The sequence below is a fragment of the Felis catus genome, chromosome B1, assembly GCF_018350175.1.
Source record: "Felis catus isolate Fca126 chromosome B1, F.catus_Fca126_mat1.0, whole genome shotgun sequence".
Taxonomy (NCBI): domain Eukaryota; kingdom Metazoa; phylum Chordata; class Mammalia; order Carnivora; family Felidae; genus Felis; species Felis catus.
In genome coordinates, this window is record NC_058371.1 from 138,592,875 (window position 1) to 138,619,951 (window position 27,077).

The window sequence follows — 27,077 nt, forward strand, 5'->3', positions numbered from 1 at the left end:
TGTCAAACAAACAAACAAAACCCCACAATATAAATCTAATGCCATGGAAGACCCCTAGATCCTGCCTTAAGTTGGTGGTACTTGGCATTGACTTAGGGGAGGGGGACTAGACTTCTTCTTTAACCCTAAAGACTTTGCACTAAAAGTTTACCAGTGAAGCTGTTTGCAATTATGTGTTTGATGCAGTCCATGGTGATAGACATCACTCAGTGAGATTTGCTTTTTCTCCCCAGAACCAGATAAGAAAAATTGCACCCAAAATCCTTCAACTCCTGACAGAATGGACGGAAACGTTTCCTTATGATTTTCGGGATGAAAGAATGATGAGAAACTTAAAAGATCTGGCTCACCGAATAGCCAGTGGCGAGGAGGTTGGTATCCTGTATCTAGCAAAACCACTCGAATTTCCAGGCCAAGCCTTGGTGGGAGCTGGTGCTGAATTATGCATCAGACTCTCCACTGCTTCCTTTCTGTGTTGCCTTTGGGCACGTCTTCGACACAGCACAGTGGTCTGTTTGGTGTGTCAAATGGGGATGATTGTACAATCCCACTTCAAAGGGACATCATCTGGAGTTTTATGTGATTAATTTGGAGGTATGTTCATGTCCCTTCATGCATAGGATTCACACTGCAAGTGTGTTTTAGTTTTACGTATACTTTTCTTCCTTCTAAAAAGATTTGACATAGCAAGTTAGACATAAACACAAATAGGTATAAAATAAATAACCTAGGAATATATTAACAGATAATAAGTTGTGTATTGATACATCATAAATAGAAATAGTTCGTAATGTGGAAGGAAGAAAACAAATAGGCTAATGTTGAGAAGCAGTGTAGTAGGACAGGACTGCTGTGATTTGAGTGTAAACTTCAAGTAAAAGAGAAATACAGTTGGTTATGAAGTGTTCACTGTCAGAAAAGAGAAAGCATACTAATTTTTCAGGGCATTAAATTAAATGAAGTTTTAAAAACTTTATTTTTTTAAATGCCTATTTATTTTTGAGAGACAGAGCGTGAGCGGGGGTGGGGCCGAGAGAGAGGGAGACACAGAATCCGAAGCAGGCTCCAGGCTCCGAGCTGTCAGCACATAGCCCGACGCAGGGCTCGAACTCACGGACCACGAGATCATGATCTGAGCTGAAGTTAGATGCTTAACCGACTGAGCCACCCAGGTGCCCTAAAAACTTTCTTATGGAGGAGTTTATATAGGGGGCAGAGAATGAGATCAGGGAAACGGCTCCATATGGTTTTTATAACAAATGCTCCTCAATGAAAACTGAGGCTATAGGATTAATGTATAATTAGCAAAGGTCATTCTTTGGGAGAGGAGAAGACAAAGAGAAAAAAGTACAAGTCTTCTGGTGCCTGGAAGCGGATTCAAGGCTAGCACCTAGGATAGGTAGAAAAAGAAAGTAAGTAAGGTTCTTGGATAATCTTTCATAAATATCACTACCCTCAATTGAGCCTTTGATAAGAGCTAACTCGCTGTGAAAGATTCGAGGTGATCCTCTTTGAAGCAAGCCTGCAGGGCTGATATTTTGTGTTGAGGCTTGTTGGGCAAGGATGTCTTTGTAGTTTCTGTGCTGCCAGTGAGCTCCTGGGAACAAGTGACCTAGGCACAGACACCACACTTCTGCCTAGGAAAAGACTGACAAAGCATTTGGCAGTTGCAGAGATGCCTTGCTTCATTTGTCTTAAAATGCATTTTTCCATTACAAATGACCTTCCTTGAGAACTCATTCTTTCAGTGGTATGCTATAAAGATCACGTAACATGATACCCTGTCGGTTCTCTCTACTTCGGGGTGAATCTATTTTAATACCGTTTCCCCCAACTTAAAAAATTATATAAGATTTGCAGTTGACAAATTTGTACTTGCTTCCCTGCAGTTATGCCCTCATGAAAATGGAATTAACCCTTTTACCCTTCCCTTATGACATTATATTGAACCCTGGTGCTCAAGACAGCCATGATTTATTTCTGTAAGGCTGAACGAGTGGTTTCCTGAGTTGTTTTGCAAGTTATGACTGTTACCATCATTTTGCCGGTTTGCATGTAACAGCTTCTAGCAAGGTATGAATTGGTAGGTCCTTCACTCACAAAGGCAAAAGTTAACAAGTTAACTATCACTGGGCAGTTTTGTAGTAAATCTTACATTAGTGGGGTTATCTGTTGGGTTGCTAGGCAGAATCAATCCTGGCTCAGTAAACTTAGCTTATGACAAGATGCTCAAAAGATTAGTGGCATCGTAAGGACTTTTTCTTGTATGAAGGCTGAGTCCTGAGTTAGTGCTTTATTTTAGCTAAGTTGTATTTAGGTACTTAACTTGATAGGTCAGTCAACTTACCTTCCCTCTACTGCGTTTTTAAAAAGTAGAAATGGTTGCTTGATCCTCTCCAAAGGAAAACCTTAAAAATCTTCTTCAGATAAGGAGTCAGTGTTCTGAGAACTCCAGATGAGTGGCCTTTTGTTTTTCTCGTCATGGTAGTCAGTGAGGGAGATCATTTCTATCAGTGTTGGCCAGATTGGATCCAGTCTTTTTTTTTTTTTTTTTTTTAAACAGGATCAAGGCACTCAAGGGTGGGGTGGGACCAAAAAGGGCCAAACAGCCTTCTAACCTGGCTTCTTATCAGCACTCCTACGTTAATAGCAAATCCATGATAAACCTTGAGATTTTCCCATGGTTTTGAGTGTGAAAAGAGGAGACAGGAAGCTAAACCAAATCAAACCAAGGAATTGATTAACCTGGGGTTGAGCAGACCAGTGCCACCTGCCTTGGTCAGGTTGGGTTTTACAGTGACCTGTTGTTCCTGTGGCTACTTGAGGCCAGTGTTCTGAATCAGGTCTACACTTGGCAGCTGGCTGATGTGAGTATGCTTTGGCAAGTTCCCTAAATTCCTTGCTTCTTCTTCATTTCTATAAATCATGGAGGTAACTGCCCTGTGTTAATGTCCCTGTCAGCTCAAAAATTCTGTGATAGATGCTCTTTCCTCAGGTCTTTGCTTGGGAGGCCACATATCTGTTATGTGCTTAAGTGTCCGTCCTCAGAGAGACCTACCCTCACCACCCCAACCACCATCCCCCTCAACCCCTCTCATTACTGGCTTTCACCACTGTTTTCTCCATAACACTCTGTGACTAGTAATTACTTCATTTTTTTTTTATGACTTGTTTTTCCTGACTCCTTGCTGTGCCCCCTTGGTTTGTCCTAGCTCAGTGCCTGGCATTTAATAGGTATTCAGTAGTGTTTGAATGAATGAATGAATGAAGAGATGAACGAACAGACTAACCAGTTACTGGAATAGGAAAAAAAAAAAAAAAAAACATTTCCCTCCCCAGGAAGGAGTGTGGACTTGGGTTGAGACTTGTTACTTCTTGCCTGGGACTTTAGGGATTTTTTTTTGGCAGTCAATGAATCCAGGTGTGCCCTATATCTAATTTTGTTGGGTTCTGCTGAATCTGCTAGGACACTTCTGCATAATTTGGCTTAATATGTTTCCCCCTGGGGATTTGCCCAAAATGAAGTGGTTTATTAGGACTTGCCTGCAAGAAACATGAAATGGAGCTAATGATTGAATTACATGACAAATGGCTATAGTGGGTAAAATGCAATTTTCTCTTCCTTAAGGGGCTGGTCTTTATTCTATCTTTATTTGCCAGGTAATTACTGTCACTGGCATTTGAAGTTATAAAAAAGAATAAGTGCATATTTAGCAAGTCATGACTCAGTAAGGAAGCATGCTTAACAACACAAAGCTTGGAATGGAATCAAATGGCAGCAGGAAACTTAAAAGATGTCATACATACATACTCTATTTCTCTGCGTGTCTCTGTCTCTCTCACGCACAGCTCTACCCTATAGCCTGTCATATATGTTTTCCCCTTACAGTTTGCTGTTTTTTGCTCACTAGCTGAATCCTTGACTATATATCCCTCTACCTCTCCCCCCATAAAAAAAAAAAAAAACACTTTTTAAAGTGTAAAATAAGAATCTTTCACCAGATATGCTAGTAGAACATTGATTCTGAATCTTTGCTACATATCAGAATCACTGGGAACATTTATTATGATATTGGGGCAGGGGACTAAAGAAACCATTTTGAGTTCATAGATTTTTAATGTAACTCATGATTATGAAAGTAGAAGAGCAAGGGAAATAAGGACAAGGGATTTATTATATTTTTGTTTTGTTTTTATTGATTGTTTTTATTGAGGTATAATTGACATATAACATTAGTTTCAGATGTACAACATCATGATTCGATATTTGTGTATATTGTGAAATGATCACATTCTGTCTAATTGACACCCATCAGCACACATAGTTACAGAATTTATTTTTCCTTGTAATGAGAACTTTAAGATTCATTCTCTAAGCAACTTTTTAAAAAATGTTTGTTTTTGAGAGAGAGACAGAGTGTGAACGGGGGAGGAGCAGAGAAAGAGAGAGACACAGAATTTGAAGCAGGATCCAGGCTCTGAGCTGTCAGCACAGAGCCCGATGAGGGGTGTGAGCTCACACACTGTGAGATCATGACCTGAGCTGAAGTCAGACACTTAACCGTCTGAGCCACCCAGGTGTCCCTCTGAGCAACTTTCAAATGTGCAATACAGTATTATTAACTACAGTCACATGCTGTAATTAACACCCCTAGGACTTACTTATTTTATAACTAGAAGTTTGTACCTTTTGGCCACCTTCACCCATTTGCACTTACTTCACCTCTCATGAGGGATATAAAATAGCCCTTGATTCAACCTTGAACTGCTTCCGATTCCAAAGAAAGGCATTTTCTTCGAGTGACAAGCATATTACCAAATAGATAGCATCTTCTAAACTGGTAACCGTAATGCTGTGTGGAAGATAGGTTTTTTGAAGGTTCAATTTTTTGAACACTTAGGGATTTCATTAATGATTTAGGGTGTCCTGTGAATGTAGAGAGAAAAAAAAAGGTCATCTAGTGGACCAGTTTAAGGAACTGAGTGGACTATACACCAGACAAGAAGAAAAGAAAAAGAAGGCTGTGCATGCTTTTTGGCCTTGCCTGAATAAGAGTCGATCATTTCCAGATGCATTTGTAATTGTCCTTAAGTATGCAAATACCTATTCATCTGAGTTTTTGTAACTTTTGCTCTGGTAAACCAAATTGCCTTTGTAAAATAATATGGCTCTTATACTTGTAGGTGAGATGCCATTCAGTTTTCAAATAATTAATTTCAGAAAGTAACATTGTAGTACCTTTTAAAAAGGGACTAAGCATGGAGCATGATAACCATAGGCCTTTCTAACATCTAAATTCCCTGTCCGACTTCGGAGGTGTTAAGGACCGCGTTAGCATATGTACCTTTCTCTGGTAATTTACCTTCAAGGATGCTTGTCATTTGTTTGGCAATTTGGGGCTAGAAAAGGAAGAATAAAAGAAGTCCATAACTTACGTCATGATAATAGTACCTTAGGATGGATAGATTGTGAAGTTATTTCTTTGACTTAATGAGTGTTTTGAAAATCAAGAGAATGACGTTTTTCTCTAACGTTCTCAATGACGTGCATTGTTTTAAAAACCGATGCCTCTTAAGTGTTGTGGCAGTAGCATGATGCAGTAGCAAACAAGGTGGCTGAGGGTAATAGCGGGCAGCGGCGGCGGCGGGGGGGGACTGCCACGTGGAAGACTTGGGTCGTGAACATTAACACTGACTCACGAATGCAAAAGAAATGGACATGAGTCAAATGGAGGTCAGATACGAAAAATGAGTATCCACTTCCTAGTAATCCATGTTACACGTGGAAGTCAAGAAGGTGGTTGGGGGGTGAGTGGGAAGTAATGGTACTCTCTGTCAGGTTGCTGTCTGTGCTCCTAGACTAATGAGATTGGTCATGATAGGAGTGCAGAAATCAGGAAGGTGACCGTAAAGAAAAAGTGTTAGGAAAAAGGATGCTCTGAGTCGAGATCAATGTATTTTAACCAAAAGTAAGCAATACATTCCTGTGCCAGCCCAGAGAGCATTTAGTCGTATGCAGTCGCTAATCTAAGACATCACTGTGGGGCTTTCATAGCCTCGCCTAAATTGTACTTTCAAGAGCAGCCTGAGAGAAGAACTAAATCTTACAGGTCTGAAAAGATTTAGTTACGTGTCTCTCGTAAACTGTTAGAGCTAGGCCGAAGCCTCCTGTAACTGGCCTGGTGGCTGTCCAACATCCAGGGAAAAACACTTAAGTACATAGGCTCTGAGTTTGCACAGCAGTGAAAATAGACGTGCAGAACAGGGATGTAATCCTTTGCTTGTTCCCTGACAGACATACAGGAAGAATGTCCAGCAGATGATCCAGTGTCTGATCCGCAAACTTGCCACACTCAGCCAGTACGAGGAAGTCCTGGCAAAAATCAGCTCCACATCTACAGATCGGCTCACGGTTCTCAAGACCAAACCACAGTCCATACAGAGGGACATCATTACTGTCTGCAGTGACCCTTACACCTTGGCCCAGCAGCTGACTCACATAGAGCTGGTAAGGTCGTTGTCTACCCTGCCCTTCGCGACCGCAGATCTGGTTTGCTGTGGCAACCACACAAGTTGTTTGTCAGCGGTAATGTCATAGGAGAGGCTAGAATAATCCAAATGGGAAATAATCTGTGAAGTAGCTGGAATATGTGTGGCTTAGACATTTGAGATGAATGTTTCTGACTTTCTGGGAATTCACTTTAAAATAAATACTAAGTAAGACTGAAGAGTTTATTGAACTTCCTCATCTTCCCCCTCTACTTTTCCATAACCTGCTCAGCCTTTCACTATCTTGCATAGCACTGACCTAAGAAAATTGTCTCTGCTCAGATCTTGAAGATGATGACAACATTTAGGGTTAAAGGCTCATTTTACAAGCTGCATAAAAAGTGGGGGCGGTGCCAAAAGTCAACACAAGGAGTTGACAGTACATTTCTTCTTGTTTCCTTTAATACTGTTGACCCGTTGGTTTTGTGTTTCAGGAAAGGCTCAGTTATATTGGGCCAGAAGAATTTGTTCAGGCGTTTGTACAGAAGGACCCTTTGGATAATGACAAGGTAATCAGTCTACCCAGAGGTCAGCCCTGAAATTAGAAATGGAATTTCTTAGTCTGTAATAGTGGGTACAAGAGGCAGGAATTGGAACTATTTTGTCTTAGGTTTTAAAATCAGAAGGTTTTTTTTTCTTTTCAGGCCACCTGGGTGGCTCAGTTGGTTAAGCATCCAACTTTTGATTTCGGCTCAGGTCACGATCTCGTAGTTCATGAGTTTGAGCCCCTCATTGGGCTCTGCACTGACAGCATGGAACCTACTTGGGCTCCTCTCTCTCTCCCTCTAGAGCTCTCTGCACCTCTCTCACTTATGCATGCTCTCCCTCTCTCTCTCTCTCTCTCTCTCTCTCTCTCTCTCTCTCTCTCAAAATAAATAAATAAACTTAAAAAAAGAAAGTTTTTCATTAGTCATGTCTGATTCATTGCCATTTTTCTTAAGCCAGATCTTCAAGTGCCTTTACCATATTTTACCGTATCACAAACCTTTAGCCTTTTCTTCCTCCATATTGGGAAATTTAATAAGCAAGTAGATCCAGGATTTGTGATGATGAAGTAGGAAGTAAAAGCATAATGATTTTAGCAGATTAAATCAGAAAGAAAATACAAGAGAATGTTCTGCTCGTGACTCAACAATAACAGGGGCAGTAAAGACAGGATGCACATCCAGCCACTGAGTAAGGGGCTTTACTGTTTGCCTCTTGTTATAAGGTGAATCCCTCATGACAAGTTTATTGCCTAAGTGAAGCTCACATGTAAAGAAAATAACACTGAGCATGGACTATATAAAATCAGTGTACACACATAGGAAATTTCTTCCCCCAGGGACCTCCAGAAATATTTCGAGTTGTTAGGCAAAGACTGTATCACCCACTAATGAAATCCCCCCTTTGGGAGTTAGGGGCAACAGCTGTTTTCCGGCCTTAGAACAGCTTCCCTCAGTACAGGAAGTGAGGATTAGGTTTTGCAGTAGAAGGCTAGCAGACTTTTTTGTTTATTTGTATCTTTTGGAAGGAAGGAAAGAGGGGTGTAATTAACTTGTTCAAACTTGGCCTTGAACTCCGAGATGAGCTTAACTCCTTTTGCTTTTGAATAATGTGTCATTCACCCTACTAAAGACCATGATGCTGTAGACTTCCATTTACCTACGTTGGAAGATACTTAGTTTCTCAGTATATGATGCTCCAATATTTTATCCTAGAGTTAATTTTAAGAGAAAATGTTCTAGTCCCCTGCTCTCTTGGCCTCTTCTTTCTGTGTTGATAGCAATTGGTATTCACACCCTATTAAGAAGTCAGGAGTGTTTTAGAATGCAAGCAAACCCCTCCTTTGTGCTTGTGAGGACAGTTCCCACTGAGAGTGACTTAGGGAAGGGCACCATCTTGAATGCATCAGAGTATATTTCTAGATCTTACAGGTGTCACCTGACTGCACTAAGAGATTTTGATATTTCTGTGAAAGGAGTCAAGAACGTTAGTGGTTTTCTCTCTGTGTGTCCCCACCCCCTCATTTTAGAAAGCTGTCTTAACCCATAAATTGGAACAAAGGCCCATATCTGACAAAGATGAAAGCCTGATAAACTCTTGTTTTGTCTCCAACTCATGGCCTCACTTTGCTCTCTCTGTAGAGTTGCTACAGTGAACAGAAGAAGACACGAAACTTAGAAGCTTACGTGGAATGGTTTAATCGCCTCAGCTACTTGGTTGCCACAGAAATCTGCATGGTGAGAAAACGAGTTTTCTCATTCTCCTAGCTCTCTCTATTATTTTTTCATACTTATTGGGTCTGTTGGATCTACATGTTGGATAACTGCCCCCTCCCCCCTTTTTTCCCCACTTCTGTACAGCCTGTAAAGAAAAAGCACCGAGCAAGAATGATCGAGTATTTCATTGACGTAGCTCGGGAGTGTTTTAACATTGGCAACTTCAACTCCTTGATGGCGATAATCTGTGAGTGTTTTCTGGAAGATACGTGTCCTTTATTTTTATAGGTCCTATGAAATATGGCTACTAAAAATTTACAAATAGTACAGTTTTATTAATGAAAATTCTACTTTTTAACCCTGAATTGTCTTAGAATGTTCAGAATGCTTTAAATGTCCAAAGTCACATAAGTATGTATACTCTTTTTTAAGTATATAAGAATTCATGGAATACATTCAGTTTGTCCTCATCTGAACATTTATCTGTAAAAGCTCATAAGTGAGGTACTTTTCTAAATGAAGGATTTAAACAAAAATATTTGGGCAGCTTTTGTATCAAGCATTATAGAGATGCCTGATCTGAGACTAAATTTTGCAATTCTGTCAGACTGGAGAGGAGGGGGCCCTGAGAAACTGAAACATTTTCTGACTGCCCATGCAATACTTACCACCTTACGGCACCTTATTACCCTAGTACACAAACTTTGCTCCTCCTTTATATCCTGGGGATTTTAACACCAGTGACCATGTTTCTTTTCATTGGTTTATTCATTTCGTTCATTTTATACTGGTTGTCATGCCACAAGTATTGATAATGACTCTTTCATTTAAAAATACCCTAATTGATAGGATAAATTATATGGTTATCCTACACGTTGTAGGTATTCAATATTTACCTGACTCTCTAGGGTCAAGGTCAATTTGAAGCCAGAGAATCCACCAAATTTAATTCAATCCCTTTGATCCTGATAAATCCCCCCTCTAGCCCCTCTCACCAATTCTGTTTTCCATTTTCTTTTTGTTATAATTTTCCTTGTCTTCTCCCTAAAAAATACTTGCCAAATTTCAGCTTTTTGTCTGGTTTACTTCATGATGATGCTGAACAGATAGATAGATCATAGAAATCAGATACCTGTAAGTCCACAGACTATGCAATAGAAGATTACTTAATTTTCCCCCTTATCCCATTAAGAAAATGTCAAGACAAGCCATGTCATGGGAGAAAGTATTTGTAATACACATAGCTGAAAAACAACTTGTATCCAGACTCTATAAAGGACCCTAAGAATCAATAAGAAGAAGACAAATAACCCAATGAAAGAGGGGGCAGATACTCGGACCCTTCACAAAAGAAGATATACTAATATTCAATAAGTATATGAAACGGTGCTCTGCATCATCAGCCATCGGAGAAATACAAATTCAAATCGCAGCGTAATACCATTTCACACACTGGAATGACTGAAATTAAAAGGGCTGGTTGAACCAAATATTGAGAATGTGGAACAAGTGGAATTTTCATATATTGTAGGTGAGAGTGTGGAATGGTATCACTACTGTGGAAAACTGGCAGATTTTTAAATAAAGTTAACTTACACTTAGTAATGAGCACTTTTTTAGAGGATAACTTCAAATAACTTATTTCTCCATTTCAACTTTTTCTCCCTCCCCCTTTCCCCCATTTTAAATGGAAAGCTGGCATGAACATGAGCCCAGTCTCTCGACTGAAAAAAACATGGGCCAAAGTGAAGACTGCGAAGTTTGATGTTCTCGAGGTATGTGAAGCTGATGCCTTGCTGTGAAGTAACATTTCATACCCGGAAAGTGGAACTCTTCGGTGTGAGCTTGTCTCTTGATCAGGGAGTGCTACAGAGAAGAAAGCCCATCTCTCCTTATAGACACAGGAAATGGAAGGGTGTTAGAATTGGCAGAGGGGAGAATAAATCAGGTTGCAGGCCACCCCTTTCCTAGACAGAGGTGTTCATTTTAGGGTGAACTCACTGAGGAAATGGTGACCTGTCAGTTACATCCCATCGTATGCCAGGATGGACTCTGGATCCTGAACCACTGGGAGTTCTATTTCAATGTGGGCCTACTACCTTCATTTATTTACAGTGTCCCAGGGGAGAAGTTCCCATCGCTAAAGAAATACTCATTCACCATCCTTTCAGCAAATTTAGCTAACCTGTGGAAAAGCTCTTCTGATATAATTCTGAACATAGTAAGAATTGTACATGAAGGCATTTGTGTTTGGGTCATATTAATGTCATTATTGCCTTGGTGTGTTGGTGCTTTGAATCAGCTGTCTTTGGAGATAATGTGTCCTTTCCTAAGTTTTCCTCCAAATTGGGAAGTATCATTGGATATGTTGCATTATGCTTTTATTCATATTGTGTAATAAATTTCTTCTCCTTCTTATAAGATAGTATGCTTCAGTTGCTTATGAATGATTTGCTAACAAATGCAAAGGATAGTTCACTACAGAGTGTTGGATCATTATGCATGGCTAACCATCAACTGACCCATTAACCTTTAGATGAAACCAGGAATTGGTTTCCTATGCTGGGGTTTCATTCTTTGTTATCAGTTTTAAGTGTAATCTCAACGGTGAACCTGGAAAGAATTTGTTCTAGGTTTGACGTGATCGAAGCTGACATACGCTTGTTTAAATAAGACAAACCTCAAGAAAGGAAACATTTGTGTTCTGATATGTTTCATGCCTGTGTGTGTGTACGAGAGGGGTAAATCCTATTCTTAATGAGTTCCCTCACCTAGTGTGATTTTTTTTTTTATGTAGAGTTAATAGGATCTTGCAAACTTTCTGCAGATGAGAAGTAAATGGTTAATACTCTTCTCTCTTTTGTGGACAGCATCAGATGGACCCTTCAAGCAATTTCTACAATTACCGAACAGCTCTTCGTGGGGCAGCACAAAGGTCTTTAACTGCTCACAGCAGCAGAGAGAAGGTGTGTACTTAAAGGGGTTTTATTCATGGTAGAGTTCCCATGTTGTTGCACTGAAATGCATAGAGAAGGAAAGTGCTAAAGAAAGGTACCATGTTATTATCCATTATAAATGGATATTATTGTGTTGTTGGTGCATTACTTAAATGATCATTTTGTAATATGTCTTAGTTGTTTTTCAAGCAATAAATTAAGTACTATGTTAAGATGACTGATAACATTAGAATAATTTGACTTCATGGAAAATAGACATTTTAGCTCTGCACAAGATAGCTAATTTAATGTAACCTTTTTTCTTAAAAGAATTAGCTTACCTCCCATGGTTAAGTCATTTATTTTCAGAAAGTAGGTTACTTGCTGTAGCATTAGGCCTGCTGTTACTAATTGGATATGCGGGCAGCAGAAAAAGAATAAGGGTGATGTCTGAGAAATTAATGGTCCTTACTGTATCTACCCTCACCTTAAACAATTTAATGCTACATACCCTTGATTCTGAGGGTCCTGTCTTGCCCATGTCAGTGTTCTGTTTCCTTACATGGAAAGGAAAAGTCATTTCAACATTTAGGGATCATGTTATCTGCAAAGTTAACCCGTGGTGATGGTAAATGGGCTGATGAAGTTGTTTGATGAGAGTTATTTTTGGCATAGATTCTATCATCTTTTAAGTTAAACTGTGTCTTCAACAAATTTTTTTAAATGAGGGTAAAAAACACTTCAGGGCATCTCAATCACTTCCACAAAAAAGCTTCAGCTTCACCGATCTAAAATAAAGACAAACACAAAAAGAAACTCCACCTTCTGAAAATGTTAAATTGGTTCTCAACAAAATCCAAAATATCAGTTCGGATAACATTTGAGAGATACTGTGAACAGGTTAATTTTTTTTTTTTTTTAAATAAAGAAACAAGGTCAGAGAGGGGATGAAGCACAGAGAACTCTATTTAGCCCGACAGAGTGTACCAGCTTCTACACTTTACTTGCTCAAATCCCAGCACACCTGTGACAAGATTGAAAAAAAAAAAAAAAAAACGAATGAGAAGTTTCTTAAGGTTGAGCTTCAGAAAGTCAACATGTGGGGGGCTGTCTGCATCTTCTCATTCACCCTCCCAGTTGGATGCAAGTTTCTTTCTGTGGAACCCTCCAGGAGAGCCAAGAGACTAGAGAATCCTGTCTCTAAGCAGGGAGCTCTAGTCCTGGCCAAAGACATTCTGAAGTCCAGCCCCCAAAAAGATTATACTTGTGGGACTCTAATAGCCTTTTCCAGAAAATAGTCCAAGGTATTTACCCTTTACGTCATTTAATAAATTCTGTCTGCTTCAGTTTTGTTGTTTTTTTAAACTCAGTTATACGTGAGCATATGAGTTATACTCTCTCGTTCACAAAACAAATGAAATCACCACTGTTAAAAAAAATTCCATCGCTTTTTCACAATTGGTCTCAAAGGCTGTGAATGAAAACATCTCTGGGTAAAACACATCTTTTATTCAAGAGAATTGAAGTGAGGGTAAATTCTCTTTATTCCTAAGTAATTTAAAAATCTTCGTAGCAACGTGATTAGAGTAATAGTATCTTTACTATTCTTTCAGATTTTAAGTTTATGTGGCCAAAGTGGCACATCTCTAGGTACCATATCAAGGTACAAATCCACTCTGTCTTCCACACAGAGGCCCTTAAATGATCTCTAAATAGCTGTTTTTCCTGTGGGTACTCATGCCTCCAGGTTTTTAACCATTCCTCATATGATTACATGGTTTTAAATCCTTTTACCATTTCATTTATGTTTGTGGGAACTTGTTCCTGCCCAACAGCATTCATTTCTAGGTGTGAAACTGATAATGAGGTATATTTACCAAGTCTCTGAATTAAGAATATTTTTAAAGGGGGGCACCTTTCAGTTGGTAGAGCATGACTCTTGATCTTGGGGTCATGGATTCGAGCCCCACATTGGGGGCAGAGATTACTTAAAATATATAAAAATATATTTATATATTTCTATTAATATTTTCTTATTTATATTTATAAACACGTTACATATTATATTATATAAATATATTTATAAATAATTTTTATGTTTAATTAATATTTATTAACATATTTATATATTAAAAATATATATTAGAAAGTGAAAAAAAGAATATTTTGAAAGGAAATTAGAAAACATTATTACTTGAGAAGTTCTCCCATTAAAGACATCATTGGCAAGACCTCCCAGAAACTGAAGACTTTTGCTCTCTCCTCTTGGTAACCCATACATCCACCTTAGTGCCTGGAAACCCAAAATCCTTAAAACTTTCCTGATTTTTATCATGTTAGATTTGTTGTAGGGGCTACAGGTATGAAGAGAACTCTCAATGAGTAAACTAGAATTTGAAGAAGCCTGTGAGACTTCTTTCTGGCATGTGGGCATAAGGAACAGAACAGTAAAGGGAAATTACTTAGATTTCTATATTCTTGGAAGAGTGATTCAAACCATTAATAGTGGATCAATCCACCAATTCCACTTCTGGGTCTTTATCCAAAGAAAATGAAAAGATACATGCACCCCTAGATTTATTGCAGCATGATTTAAAATAGCTAAGATATGGAAACAGTCTTGAGTAGCCACAGATGGATGAATGGATAAAGAAATTGTGGTGCATATACACAACAGAATGTTATTCAGCCATATAAAAAGAACGAACTCTTGCCATTTGTGACAACACAGATGAACCTCCTCAAGGACATTAAGCTAAGTTAAATAAGTCAGACAAAGACAAATACCAGATGATCTCTCTTACATGTGAAATCTCTGTTTCTCTCTCTCTCTCTGCTCTCTCTATGTATTTATATGATCATCTTGTAGGCACCACGAATGTAAAAATTAAAGGATAGCCTCTGTGCCTCGGCCAGAGGCACGTGACAGGAAGTTAGGAAAAGTTTAAATATCAGTGTGAGAATGGTCAACACCACGTGAATCTCACTGCCCAGCACTGAGAATAGAGTGCAGAGATAAAATTCTTGCTTAAAAGCTGTTACACTATGCAAACATTGCACCTTGATCATAACTTAGTTTTCATTTCCCTATGATGGTATATCCTTATTGTCTTCTAAGTGCATCAATAATAGTTTTCCCTGTTTATGGGCCTTATTGTTTTTTTGGCAGTGCTTAACCCAGGTCAGACCTAAATTATTGAATTTAATCCTCACTACAACTCAATAAGGTTGATTTCATTTTAGGTTCCATTTTAATGTGAGGAAACTAGGTTTTTTTATACCAGGGCTTGGTGAACTTTTCCCATTAAGGGCCAGATCATAAATATTTTAGGCTTTGTAGCTCATACAGCCTCCATTGCAACTAGTCAACTCTGATGTGGAGGCATAAAAGCAGACATGGACAATATGTAGATGAGTAAGTGAGTATGGCTATTTTCCAGTAAAGCTGTCTGGCCACTGTAAGTTGAATTCCCTATAATTTTCATGCTCAAGAAATATTATTTTGATATTTTCCCAGCCATTTAAGAATGTAAACCGTGTGGCTCCTAGGCCATACCAGAACAGGTCCTGGAGCTGTGCTGGGCTATGGGCCTCCATTTGTAGACTCCTGGGTTGTGCCGCCAATAAATTGGGGGACCACATTTTAAGCTGATTCCAATGGAATCTAGAACCCAGACTTCCCAATTAGAGGAGGTCTTTCAAAGAAATGAAGTTTAGGTGTGCTTTTATGCTTGTTACTATAGGTGTTTTGTTCTAAAATAATAGAGAATTAGCCAGTAATATTTGAAGGAGGGGATCGTTACTAATTTGGCTTTAGAGACTTCCACAGACGATAGTAAATGCTTGAAAGTATATTCAAAGACACTATCAAAACTGAAGATTCACTTTGGCTATTTCAGTGACCAATGAAGCAAAAATAGCCAAAGCTTGCTTTTTAAAAATGACTTTATGAGGAAATCCGGATTTATTTCTAGAGGTGAAAACTGATACTTCATATTTGTGTGTTTGAGCCCAAAGGTATGTTTTCCAGACCTCCCATTCATTTAGGATAGATGCACCCCATGAGTCATAAACTTAGGGAAACTTCAAAAACCTGCTCTCCAGTAAACAGGTGAGGCGCGCAACTTGTGTTTGGAACGTTATTTGCATTGTAGCAAATTTAAAGTCTTCAAAGACTTGTTGGCATTTGAGTAAAAGTGGAAGTTACTATGTCAGAGCTTTGTTCTTTGTTCGTTATGGACTTAACAGGATTTAGGATGCTTTCTTAGAGATTATTATTTTAGGGTAATTAATTAAATACCACCTCATCAAATCAAAGACACGAGGTAAAGAAACCTTACTGGAGGAGGTTTATTGTTTTTCAAACAGACATTCTAATTTACACATTTATATTCCTCCTTCACTTGTACACATCTCCCAACATATTGTGCAAGGTACTGCTTAGGTGATTTCCCATGAGGACAGGTGCATACTTGTTCTGTTCCATTAAGGCCAGGTTTACTCAAGAGGAAGTATGTAGCAACTATTACCTAAAATCCTGACCTCTCCCATGATCTTGAGCAATGAATGTTCATCTAACAAGACATTCCTCTAGAATGTAGAAGTCTCAATGATCTAACAGCACAGATTGTAGCAGGGAGTTGGGTCACGCATCTTGAAATCTTGGGACCTGCAGCGACAGGTATTCCGTTAATATTTTGCTCTAACTAAAGGGGTTGCTAAATGAAAAGCAAGAGTCCTTTTAGATCTCCCCTCCTTTGACGGCTAGACCTTTTAGATTTATTATACGCTGTTGCAATGGGAAAAACTGCAGAAACTACCTGAAGCCATCTACTTCCTAATGCCTATTGTCTCTGCTGCGTTTTGGTTAGTAATAGCATTTGCATCTTAAGCAAAATTATGTAAGGGAGGAAACTAATGTCATGGGAGGTAAACAAAACACTATCTTAATTCATGGTAGCCTTTTATGTAATCCGGAACTAATGTTGTTCATTAATTTCTTGTACTGTTTGATGAGAAGCTAAATATTTATTTACCCAAACAAATGAAAATCTTTTGTTTTCTCTAGATTGTGATACCCTTCTTCAGTCTTTTAATCAAAGATATTTATTTCCTCAACGAGGGCTGTGCCAACCGCCTTCCAAACGGCCATGTCAATTTTGAGGTAAGAATAGGCTGCAAGAATCTGTGCACAGAGAGGGTCCAGGACCCCCTATGTTATATCTCAGGCCAGGCAGCCTAAGCTTATTCTGAAGTTCTAGAAGAAAGTTTTCTCTTTATTGTTTTGTAAAAAAATAACAATACTGGGGCGCCTGGTGGCTCAGTTGGTTGAGCATCCAACTTCAGCTCAGGTCGTGATCTCATGGTTCATGGGTTCGAGCCCTGCGTCTGGCTGTGTGATGACAGCTCAGAGCCTAGAGCCTGCTTCGGATTCTGTGTCTCCCTCTCTCTCTGCCCCTCCCCTCCTCATGCTCTGTCTCTCAAAAATAAATAAACATTAAAAAAAATTTTTTAATGAAAGAAAGAAAATAATACTGAGTAGAAGAAAGTAGCTGCAACATGATTATTAATTAATATCTAAAAGTATATGAGTACATTTATACTTATTCCTCGCAAATACCTATAGCGAGTTTTTATCAAATTAAGAAAATCATGTAGTTCAGTTGATTAGAAGCCAGAAGGAAACATTAAGTGGAATGCTCAGGATTTTTGATGGCTGCCTTTAAATGCACTTCTTTTATTGTTTCCTAGAAATTTTGGGAACTGGCCAAACAAGTGAGTGAATTCATGATATGGAAACAAGTGGAGTGTCCATTTGAGAGGGACCGGAAGATCTTGCAGTATCTGCTCACAGTACCAGTCTTCAGTGAAGATGGTGAGTAGGCCTTTTGGCTGGAACTGCCAGCAGCATCCACAACCCTGCAATTGGGAGATTCCTGTATACATGCTTGGTGCCTGGTTCCTCCATTCGTAGGAGGCCTATCTTCTGACCTACTCCACTTGAGAGGTTTCTGTTGAACAGGAAACCGTATGATTTATCCCTAAAATAGTTGAATCGGGCACTCATTCTTCACCCATAAATAGTTTCTGTGTTTAAGCATTCTCTATAATACTAGATCTGCAAAGCTTTGGGCACAAATGGAAAGTCATTGAAGGATTTTTTTCCCCTTGTTTAGACGTGCTTCACTGGAGAAAAAAGGTGTTTTGTTTGTGGTATGTTGATATTAAAAGTAATTTGAAAAAAGCAAAAATAAAAAAATAGTGGCTACCTGCTGCTTTTTGAAAAAGTAGTGGAAAATCTTGACCCGTTAAAACATTAAGGAATTTGGGGGGCTCCTGGGTGGTTCAGTCTGTTGAGTACCTGACTTCAGCTCAGTCATGATCTCACAGTTTGTGAGTTCAAGCCCCACATCGGGCTCTGTGCTGACAGCTCAGAGCCTGGAGCCTGTTTCAGGTTCTGTGTTTCCCAACTCTGCTCCTCCCCGACTCACGCTCTGTCTCTCTCATAAACAAATAAACATAATTGTTTTTTTTTTTAATTAAGGAATTTGAGGCAGAAACAGTGATTGTCTATACTGAAAAAAAAATTGATTGGAAGAGAGTTAAAATTTGTAAAAGACTTAGGGATTTGTTGTACTGATCTTTTATATCCTAATATTCTAGAAATCAATAGTATTTTTCCCAGTAGATTGATGGTGTTTTTGATAATGACTGAAGTGCATTTTGCACTAATATTACACATTCCAGAGGGGGCTTGATTGTTATTAATCTCTACAAATAGGATTAATAACACACTTTAAAATCATTGCATGAGTTTCCTTTTGATTTACAAATAAAAAAAATATTAGAGGGGTGAAAATTTGACCTAGAATATCTGGCTTTTTAGCTTCTAAAGGTTTTTTAAAAATCAAGGCTATCAGGAAAGGATCTCCCTCCCCTCCCTGTCTTCATAAAGAACATAAACGTGAGCATAGGATAGCATCATGCGGCTTGCATTTGAAAGCTATTTTGCCTCATAAACTGTCAGTTAATTGAGTGCATTTCTGGCCTAGAACCCCTTGGGTTTTGGGTCTGAGATGGTCAGTCAGGGGCAAAGTGACATTCGGTGTTCGTAATGAAACTGTGATGCTTCTCAGTTGTCATTGGATATTTTAAAGAGTTTTGCTGTAGGGGTGGGCTCCGGTTAAACAGGAGATGGATGAGGGCGGGGGCAATACCAAGAGAAGGCCTCAGTGTTAATGCGTTCTTACCTGTGGTTGATTGTAGCACTCTACTTGGCTTCCTATGAGAGTGAAGGACCTGAAAATCACATAGAGAAGGACAGATGGAAGTCCCTAAGGTGAGTCTCCGTGCTTCTCGTTGCTGGTCTATGGGCCATGTTGGGCGTACCTGGGGAAAGCCACGTGCTTTTCGGTAGGAAGTCCCTCCCTGTGTGTTCTGAGTCCTTTCTGCTGCTTAACTCTCGTCAGCTGGATTTTTGTGGCTTAGAGTCCTCATCATTCAGTTTTATCGCCTTTCACTTTTTTATACTGTCAGATACACAGTGACTCTCCTCTCCTTTCTTTCTCCCGTTATTTTATGGAAGAACTGAAATTACCCCATGGTACGGTCGAAAGAACGCTGACTCTCCCCGTCATCTAAAAAAATAACAAGTTCAGACTATATTTCCGAATAGTTTTAAAACTAAAATTTTATTTGACCTCAGATAAAGGAGATCCAAGTACCAGTTGGCTCAGTAAATCTAAGCGTGTCACTCTTCTTAGTGACTGGATCTTGGTTCCCACTTTGGTTTGAGAGAGAGGAAGCCGGGACTTAAAAGACAATCCAGAACCTATTCAAATTAAAAAAATCGTGTTAATCTATTGGCATTTTCAAACAAATGTATTTTCTAAAAGAAAACAACAAGGATAGCTAAATGTGTATTTTAACTATTTTAGATATTTTAATAGGTAAAATAGGCCAAGATATAGTAATCATGTAATCAGAATTGCTCTACTTGTATTTCTACTAAAAACCTGTGGGAACACATGCCTTTTTGTACCAGGGTGGACAAGCACGGTCCTGTTCTTCCCAGAGTCATTTGGGAGTCTTCGTTTTACTTGGTATTGGGCTAGGTTTTGCGAACCAGGGTGTCTGAGATATATTTGGTTTTGTGTGATTTCATTTGTTTCAAAGGAAAAGTTAGGTTTTCTTTGTACCTCTCAACGCGGAGGGATGAGGTACAGAGGCATTGAAAATATCAGCCTTACAACACGTCATGGTGATGGGTAAAGGACTGGACACGTTTTGGTTTTTGTTTTTTATCCCAGACACAGACGTAAAGAAGGTGTGGCCAACACCTGCAATCAGGGGATATAACAGGGCTTGCTGGGTTGGTGCTCAGTTCTATTTTTAATGACATTGTGGGCCTGCCAGTGGCACATTTCTATTAAAACTTTGTATTACTCTGTGCTGGTATTGAAGGGTATTTACTGCACTCTTCAGCATTATTCATGTGTAACACATGAGGCTCACAGTCCACATCTTGCTGGAAAAAGGATTTGGGAATTACTCCTTGTCCTCCTAATTGTTAGATGAACTTTGCTTTCCATGCTTCTCCTCTTCATAATTATTTCTTTCTTTCTTTCTTTCTTTCTTTCTTTCTTTCTTTCTTTCTTTTTAAAAAAAAATTTTTTTTAACGTTTTATTTATTTTTGAGACAGAGAGAGACAGAGCATGAACGGGGGAGGGGCAGAGAGAGAGGGAGACACAGAATCGGAAGCAGGCTCCAGGCTCTGAGCCATCAGCCCAGAGCCCGATGCGGGGCTGGAACTCACGGACCGTGAGATCATGACCTGAGCTGAAGTCGGCCGCTTAACTGACTGAGCCACCCAGGCGCCCCTTTCTTTCTTTCTTTCTTTCTTTCTTTCTTTCTTTCTTTCTTTCTTTCTTTCTTTCTAGCATGAGGTTGATATGGCCCTTGAGCATAGCTTAGCTCTGGTTACTTTTCCTAGAGACTTTTAAAAAAACTAGTAAGCAGATAAATTGGTTGTACAAAAATGATGCCTGGTATCCGTGTGACCCATGAAATCCAGACACATGAAAATAGTCCAAACCTACCACATCCTCCTTTTCCACTTGTTATTCTTTTCTGATTGTTATTCTTTTATGCCCTATTCCTCCTGATTGGTGGTTAGTTTGGAGGGGTTTGTAAGTCAAAGTAAAGATCGAATTGTACAATCTCTTCTCCTGTTTGTATGTATTATACAGACAGTATACAATACCAGTTAACATTTGATTGGCTGAAATGTGACCAAAGAAGTTAGTGGAGAATTTAGAAATGCGAAGTGAAAAAGAGGGGCCCTGGACTGGCTTAAATTCAGACGCAAATCCGTGAATCCGAGCTGAGCTGTACTCAACTCAAGTGTTCAGTAATAATACTTCTGAGAAGCATTCATTGAGGGACTGGCCCCGACACAAATAGTGTGACTGGTATACAGGGAAATATGTATATAAACACAGTGAAGATGTATTTTTGGTATAAAAGACTAGTTTCACATGAAAAAAATTTTTTTTAATTTAAGTTTATTTATTTTTGAGATGGGGGACGGGGAAGGGCAGAGAGAAAGGAGAGAGAATCCCAACCAGGCTCAACGCTGTCAGACGTGGTGCTCGAACTCACAAACTGTGAGATCATGACCTGAGCCGAAATCAGGAGTTGGACGCTCAGCCGACTGAGCCACCCAGGTGCCCCAACATGAAAATTGTTCTTAAGGAGCCCTGAAGACCAAACTGCCCTTTGCGTCCGGGTGTAAGCCACGCACTCTGCCCTTTCCATATCCTGTGTAATGTCCAGGCCCCCCCCCCCACCCAGGGCCTCCCCCTCCCTGACTCGTATCTCCCCAGAAAGAGTCTAAGGCAGTTTTCTCCTGTTACAGACCAAGGCGTTTTTTTGTAGTGCACTGCTGCTTGTCTCCCCTACAGTGTAAGCCCCCTGAAGGCAAGCACAGTCTTCCTTGTGCTCCTGCAGTGTTGGGTTACTGCAGGAGGCCAAGGCATAGCAATCACCAAGAGGATAAAGAAGGGGAAATAGGCTATGAGCGTTTGCAAACCCCCGTGTGTCAAGTGGGTGCGAAGACTAATTGTTCTAGAGTGATAGTACCTACCTGAAAACTTGTATGTACATTAGCTTTGAAGGCAATAAGATAATTTCACATAGACGCTTTTCCTGCTCACCCTAGAGCCGTTCATCCAGACACACTCAGCAGTGGCAATGACAAATGTACCTCCGAGGGGAGACACCTTTCTTGTTAAGTACTCTCAATGGACATGTAATGTGAAGACGCTTCTATTTACTGAGTAAACCCATCTGTGATAAGACCAGTGCAGACGCGAAAGCTTTTTATAATTGATGACTTCTGTTTGTCTTTTTGTTTTTGTTTTAATATAAAGCCACTCAAAGATTTACCTAAAAACAAAGCTTTTGCCGTCTCCGTTAATATTTATTTGAAGTGACTAGCAAGTCACTAACACAAAAACAGATGGACTTCGATGCTTCGTATTTGTTTCTTTCTCTTTTTAATTACATGTAATCAAACTTAAAGCCTAGGAAAGGTGAAACTAGTATCAGACAGGGCCCTTGAATCCTTACCGAAATAATCTGCCACTTTTGTTCTCATCCTGTCTTCTTTACAACGCAGGTCCAGCCTCTTAGGCAGAGTTTAACCAACGGGGGATGCTGACTGTCACTGCTGCTGCTGCTGTCGCTCGGATCGCTGAAGGGCTGGCCTTTGTTTTCTGGCATCTAGTTCTACAAAAAAACATGCTAAGTCCCCGCGAGCAAACTCACTCAAGAGCAGATGGGGGACTTGTTTCCCACAGCTGACAGATTGACTCGGATTTTGTGAGAGACTGAAATGTTCGCTGAAGACACTTGAGAAAGAATCCTCTACAGATCCCAGCTCTGCACATGATTCATCTTCTGGAATTTCCATGTGAATCACAGCTCTGCACCTGGATGGAGCTTTCTTTTGTGTGTGTGTGTTTTTTATTTGGTTGAACATTTGCTGCTAATGGGACTTGCCCAGCTGAGTGCTGGCTCTGAGGAAGCCCATGTTTCTTTGTTAACTTAAATGAAAAAGGGAGAGGAGGGAGGGGAGAAAACCTTCCATGTAGATCCCCGCTCCAGCCCCGTGGTATCGCCAGGAGGGGTAAGACTGGTTGAATGCTGACTCTGGACTTTGTTTCCCCTTAGTGTGTGCTGTGTTTTGAATTCCTCTCCTCCCTCTTCCTGCAAGATTTTGAGTTGGCTGCTGGTTAGCAAACTCCTTTTTACCCATATAAGTTATTTAATATAATGAAGCTCAACACTGTGGTAGGAAAATAGCCACTAGGAAAAAAAAAAAAAAAAAAGCAGAGTTTGTCACTGGACTGCTTAATGTTCTAGAAGGACTTTTTGTTTTCTCTGCCCTTCTGAGCTGTTTACAACTGACCACTGTGTTCTACAGATGTATTTTGCCGTAGTTTTTTGTTACTTAGTCTTCCATCATGCCGATTTTGTTTTCCTCTTGTAAATTTAAATTATCTGACTTTAAGGGTCTTGGAAAAACCCACAGCCAAATTACAATTTAATTTCTTGAACAGACTGATTTTTCATTATGTTTTTGGAGCCTGTCGGTGACTAAACGTGAACAAAGAATAAATTGGAAAGTGACCGGCCCCCTCCCCTCCACTGCAGCAGTGAACGCAAACAAATGGAAAACATCTTGCCGTTAACTCAAAGGTCGATCTAGTTGTGAAATAGTTCGCCTTGTTAAACATCTCAGTAAGGGTGTAGTTGCTCTGCAAACAGCCATTCTATTTATTTACTCTAGGAGAAACTGTAGAGTAGTAAACCGCGCTGATGAACAAAACAAAAACATCGTGTTCAAAACAGAGATGTATTTGAGCACCTCATGACATGGTTTCAAAACACAGAGCATGTATATGTATGCTGCACGCCGTCTCTGCAGACCTGAAATGTCTCCAAGCTGTCCCTTTACAACCATCAATATATTTTACACTCTGCGGCCAGGACTTGTGGCGTCTCTCCTTTCTTTTATGGATGCGACTGTGGGGGTGGGGTGGGGGTGGGGCTGCTGTCAAAGGAGTTCAACTCAAGTGACTGGCTAGGAGTGCGTCTGTCCTTGAGGAGGTGGCCTTTAGTAGAAGTATTTATGTGGGCATTTGCTTTCTGGAACTGGGTCAAAGTAAGCATTTAATGAACTGCACCTGCCAGGCACTTTCCAAGTGTTTAGCAATGGACCAGGAGCCTCCCTTTTTGGTGCATGTTGGTAATAATCATAATTTGTCTAAGGCCCATAGCTAATGAGAGGCCCAAAGATTTGAAAGAGAACTTCTTTTTTTTTAATGTTTATTTATTTTTGAAAGAGAGCGAGAGAGTGTGAGCAGGGAAGGGACAGAGAGAGAAGGAGACAAAGTCCGAAGCAGGCTCCCGGCTCTGAGCTGTCAGCACAGAGCCTGACATGGGGCTCGAACTCACAGACCTCGAGATCATGACCTGAGCCAAAGTCGGACGCTCAGCTGACTGAGCCACCAAGGTGCCCCTGAACAAGTCCTTCCGATTTCAGAGTCCAAGCTTTAACCATGCTGCCAAGCGTTCTCCAAATTCAGTATAACCTCTCAGACTTGCAAATAGCATGGACATCTTGGTTAGGTGCAGATTTGGATTTGGAGGACTGGGGTGGAGCCCGGTGATGCTAATGCTATTGGTCCTGGAATCTGCTTAGAGCTGCAAGGCACGCCACAATACTGCTGCCTTGCCCTGAGGAACGCTCCTCCCTGAACTCCAGGCCCCTTTAATGGTTGCCATGACAGCAATGATGTTTATCTCTCCGCCACCTACATCCAGGGTCAGCTACCTCTGGGCTGCTGGCCAAGTCTGCCTGTTTCACAGGGCCCACAAGGTGACAATGGTTGAAAAACATCAAAAGAATAATATTTTATGATATGTGAAAATTATATGAAACTTAAATTTCAGTGTCCGTAAATAAAGTGGGACACAGCCACCCTCATCTAGTCGTGCATTTTCTTGTGGCTACTTTTTGCTGGAGAGTTTTATAGTTGTGGCAGAGCCTGGATGGCCCACAAAGCCTCAAATATTTACTTTACGGCCCTTTCCAGAAAGTTTGCTGACTGACCTCTGATCTAAAGTGGTCATTTTGAACATTACGTAAATGAATTTGCAAAAATGCTATAAGGTCTCTATGATAGCATTAGATACATAAAGTGGCTGCTGAAAAAATTTTACCAAAGTGGTATTAGGCTTATGAAATGTGATTCCAAGTCTATTTGAACAAAAAGTGTTCACGGAAAGAGTTACCATTGTCACACAAACCCTCTTGTTTCAATATCTAGATAAAGCAGCGGTTTAAACTGTGTACTTTAGTCATCTGTGGAAATCATTTACTATTCTCCTCTTTGTGCTGTGTGAGTATTTGGACTCCCCAGCAGGTGATAGATACATGTATAATTTATGTGGCTGGATGTAAGCCTGGGTAAACACAGCATAAATAGCACCAGGCCATGTCAGTCCATAGGTTTCAATTCATGAGGTAATCTGTCCGGGCACGCCAGACATTCCGTAGAAGCTGGCTTGGAGCTGAGGCCTGGAGGGAGCCTTAGAACAACCTGGATTTGATAGGGAAAGAAGAATGTACCTTTCTCTATGTGAAGCGTCCCCTGGGTTTGTAGATACAGGCTTGAGCTCCCCAGGGGTGGCCTGCCTTTCATCTAACAAAGAACATCATTGGCTATGGTTGTCTTGCCTTTGTTGTTGAAGGTTTGCAAGATCAGCTTTCCCTCTCCACCTGGCCTGGCTCTGGCACCCCTGCCCACTTGCTTACCCGTCTTGTAATTTTCTCCTAGCGTGCTTCTTTCTGTGCTTTTCTTTTTCTAACCGCTGCCCATAAGCCCCCTGCACTTAGACTCTCCAGAAAGCACACCCTACCATTGGAAGCTGAGTTGCTAAACTATAGAGGAATGTTGCACCGTAGATGATTAACATCTTCTACCTTTCGCTGGGGTACATTTTGTGGACTCTGTGACCTGTCTCAACAAAAGACAGTGTCTCCCTCTGTTCCAAACATATCTCACTATCCTGATGGAGAATGCACAACTGGGGGTAATTTTCTTTTGGAGCTAAGGGTTCAAAGGAATTCCTAAATTCATTTCCGGGGGTGGGGTGGGGTGGGGTGCGGGGAATGTGGTTAGTTACCTGGAAACTACTAACTATACATATAGAACTCAAAGTTATTCTGATAACAAATCCATCAGCTTTACCCTTAAGACATTTTTTTTTGTTATTTTTTTAAGATTTTATTTTTCAGTAATCTCTATACACAACATGGGTCTTGAACTTACAACCCCAAGATCGAGAGTTGTATACTCCACTGACTGAGCCAGCCAGGCACCCCACCCTTAAGATATTTTAAAAGGAAAGATGTTTGCCAGAAAATTGAGGCACTTCCTGGATTAAGTCAAGCCACAGTTGTTGTTTTTTTTTTTTTTCCTGGATTTGAATGATCAGATAAATCCCTGAGTTCTCTGTTTCATGTAATCAAGGTCACCAACTCCACTAAATGCTAACAAGAGATGTTGGAGTTTGATGTTTATGTAGCAAAACCTAACAGGTTAGGGACCTAACATTCAAAACTAGCAAATAAGGCTTGCTCCATGCAAAATAGACCACTGTCCTAATTCTATATTTAAAATTAACTCCTTCTAAAGGATATACATATCTGCCTTTTTTTTTTCTTTTTTCTTTTTTTTTAGGTTAATGCAATAAGGAAATTTTGGGGTTAGCAGGCTTCAACAGGCTTAATTCCCACTCTGAAAGCCTAGAACCCAGCTTCATTTCTCTACAATCTAATCTAATAAGAGAAGAAACATCCAAATGTGTGTGATCACATTCTGGACAGTGTGAGGCATCTGTCTTAGAATATTGTTAACTGTTAGCCCACTTAAGTGTAAATATGTACACAATCAAACATTTTAGGATTTCTAGGCAATGTTTTATAGATCATAATTTAGGAATTAAAGAGGAAAAAGGGAACTGATATTTCTTAGAATCAAGAAGAAAATTATGTACTTCTCGAAGGGTGCCAAACCCATGGGTTTTCTACCAGAAACAAAGTTTTCATTCTTTTCCTTTTTTCCACCTACACCACTTGGAGAAAATGGTAGTGTGAAATCCTCTTTCTCTGGATGAACTACTCTGGGAAAGTAAGTTCAGCAGAGCATATTGTTAACCTGGTTAAAACATGGCAGTTGGAGGGACTGTGGGCACTATTAGATTTCTTGCAAAGCAGTTACGAATTCTCGTCAGGGCAGGTGAGCTGTGTGGGGAGTTAAT

At 40.0% G+C, this 27,077-nt stretch overlaps 1 protein-coding gene across 7 annotated transcripts in view; it reads left to right on the top strand.

The window, feature by feature from the left end:
- Positions 1–23,740, top strand: part of RASGEF1B (RasGEF domain family member 1B) — a 597,383-nt gene extending 573,643 nt beyond the window's left edge. For all 7 annotated transcript variants that reach the window (XM_019829321.3, XM_045056171.1, XM_023252996.2 and 4 more), the window contains 11 exons: positions 234–371; positions 6,296–6,508; positions 6,984–7,058; positions 8,676–8,771; positions 8,895–8,997; positions 10,446–10,525; positions 11,621–11,716; positions 16,755–16,850; positions 17,438–17,561; positions 18,953–19,025; positions 22,366–23,740. In XM_019829321.3, coding sequence (XP_019684880.1) covers positions 234–371; positions 6,296–6,508; positions 6,984–7,058; positions 8,676–8,771; positions 8,895–8,997; positions 10,446–10,525; positions 11,621–11,716; positions 16,755–16,850; positions 17,438–17,561; positions 18,953–19,025; positions 22,366–22,390 — 1,119 coding nt within the window. In that variant the 3' untranslated portion in view covers positions 22,391–23,740. The remainder of the gene's footprint in view (positions 1–233; positions 372–6,295; positions 6,509–6,983; positions 7,059–8,675; positions 8,772–8,894; positions 8,998–10,445; positions 10,526–11,620; positions 11,717–16,754; positions 16,851–17,437; positions 17,562–18,952; positions 19,026–22,365) is intronic.
- Positions 23,741–27,077: the final 3,337 nt, after the last annotated feature.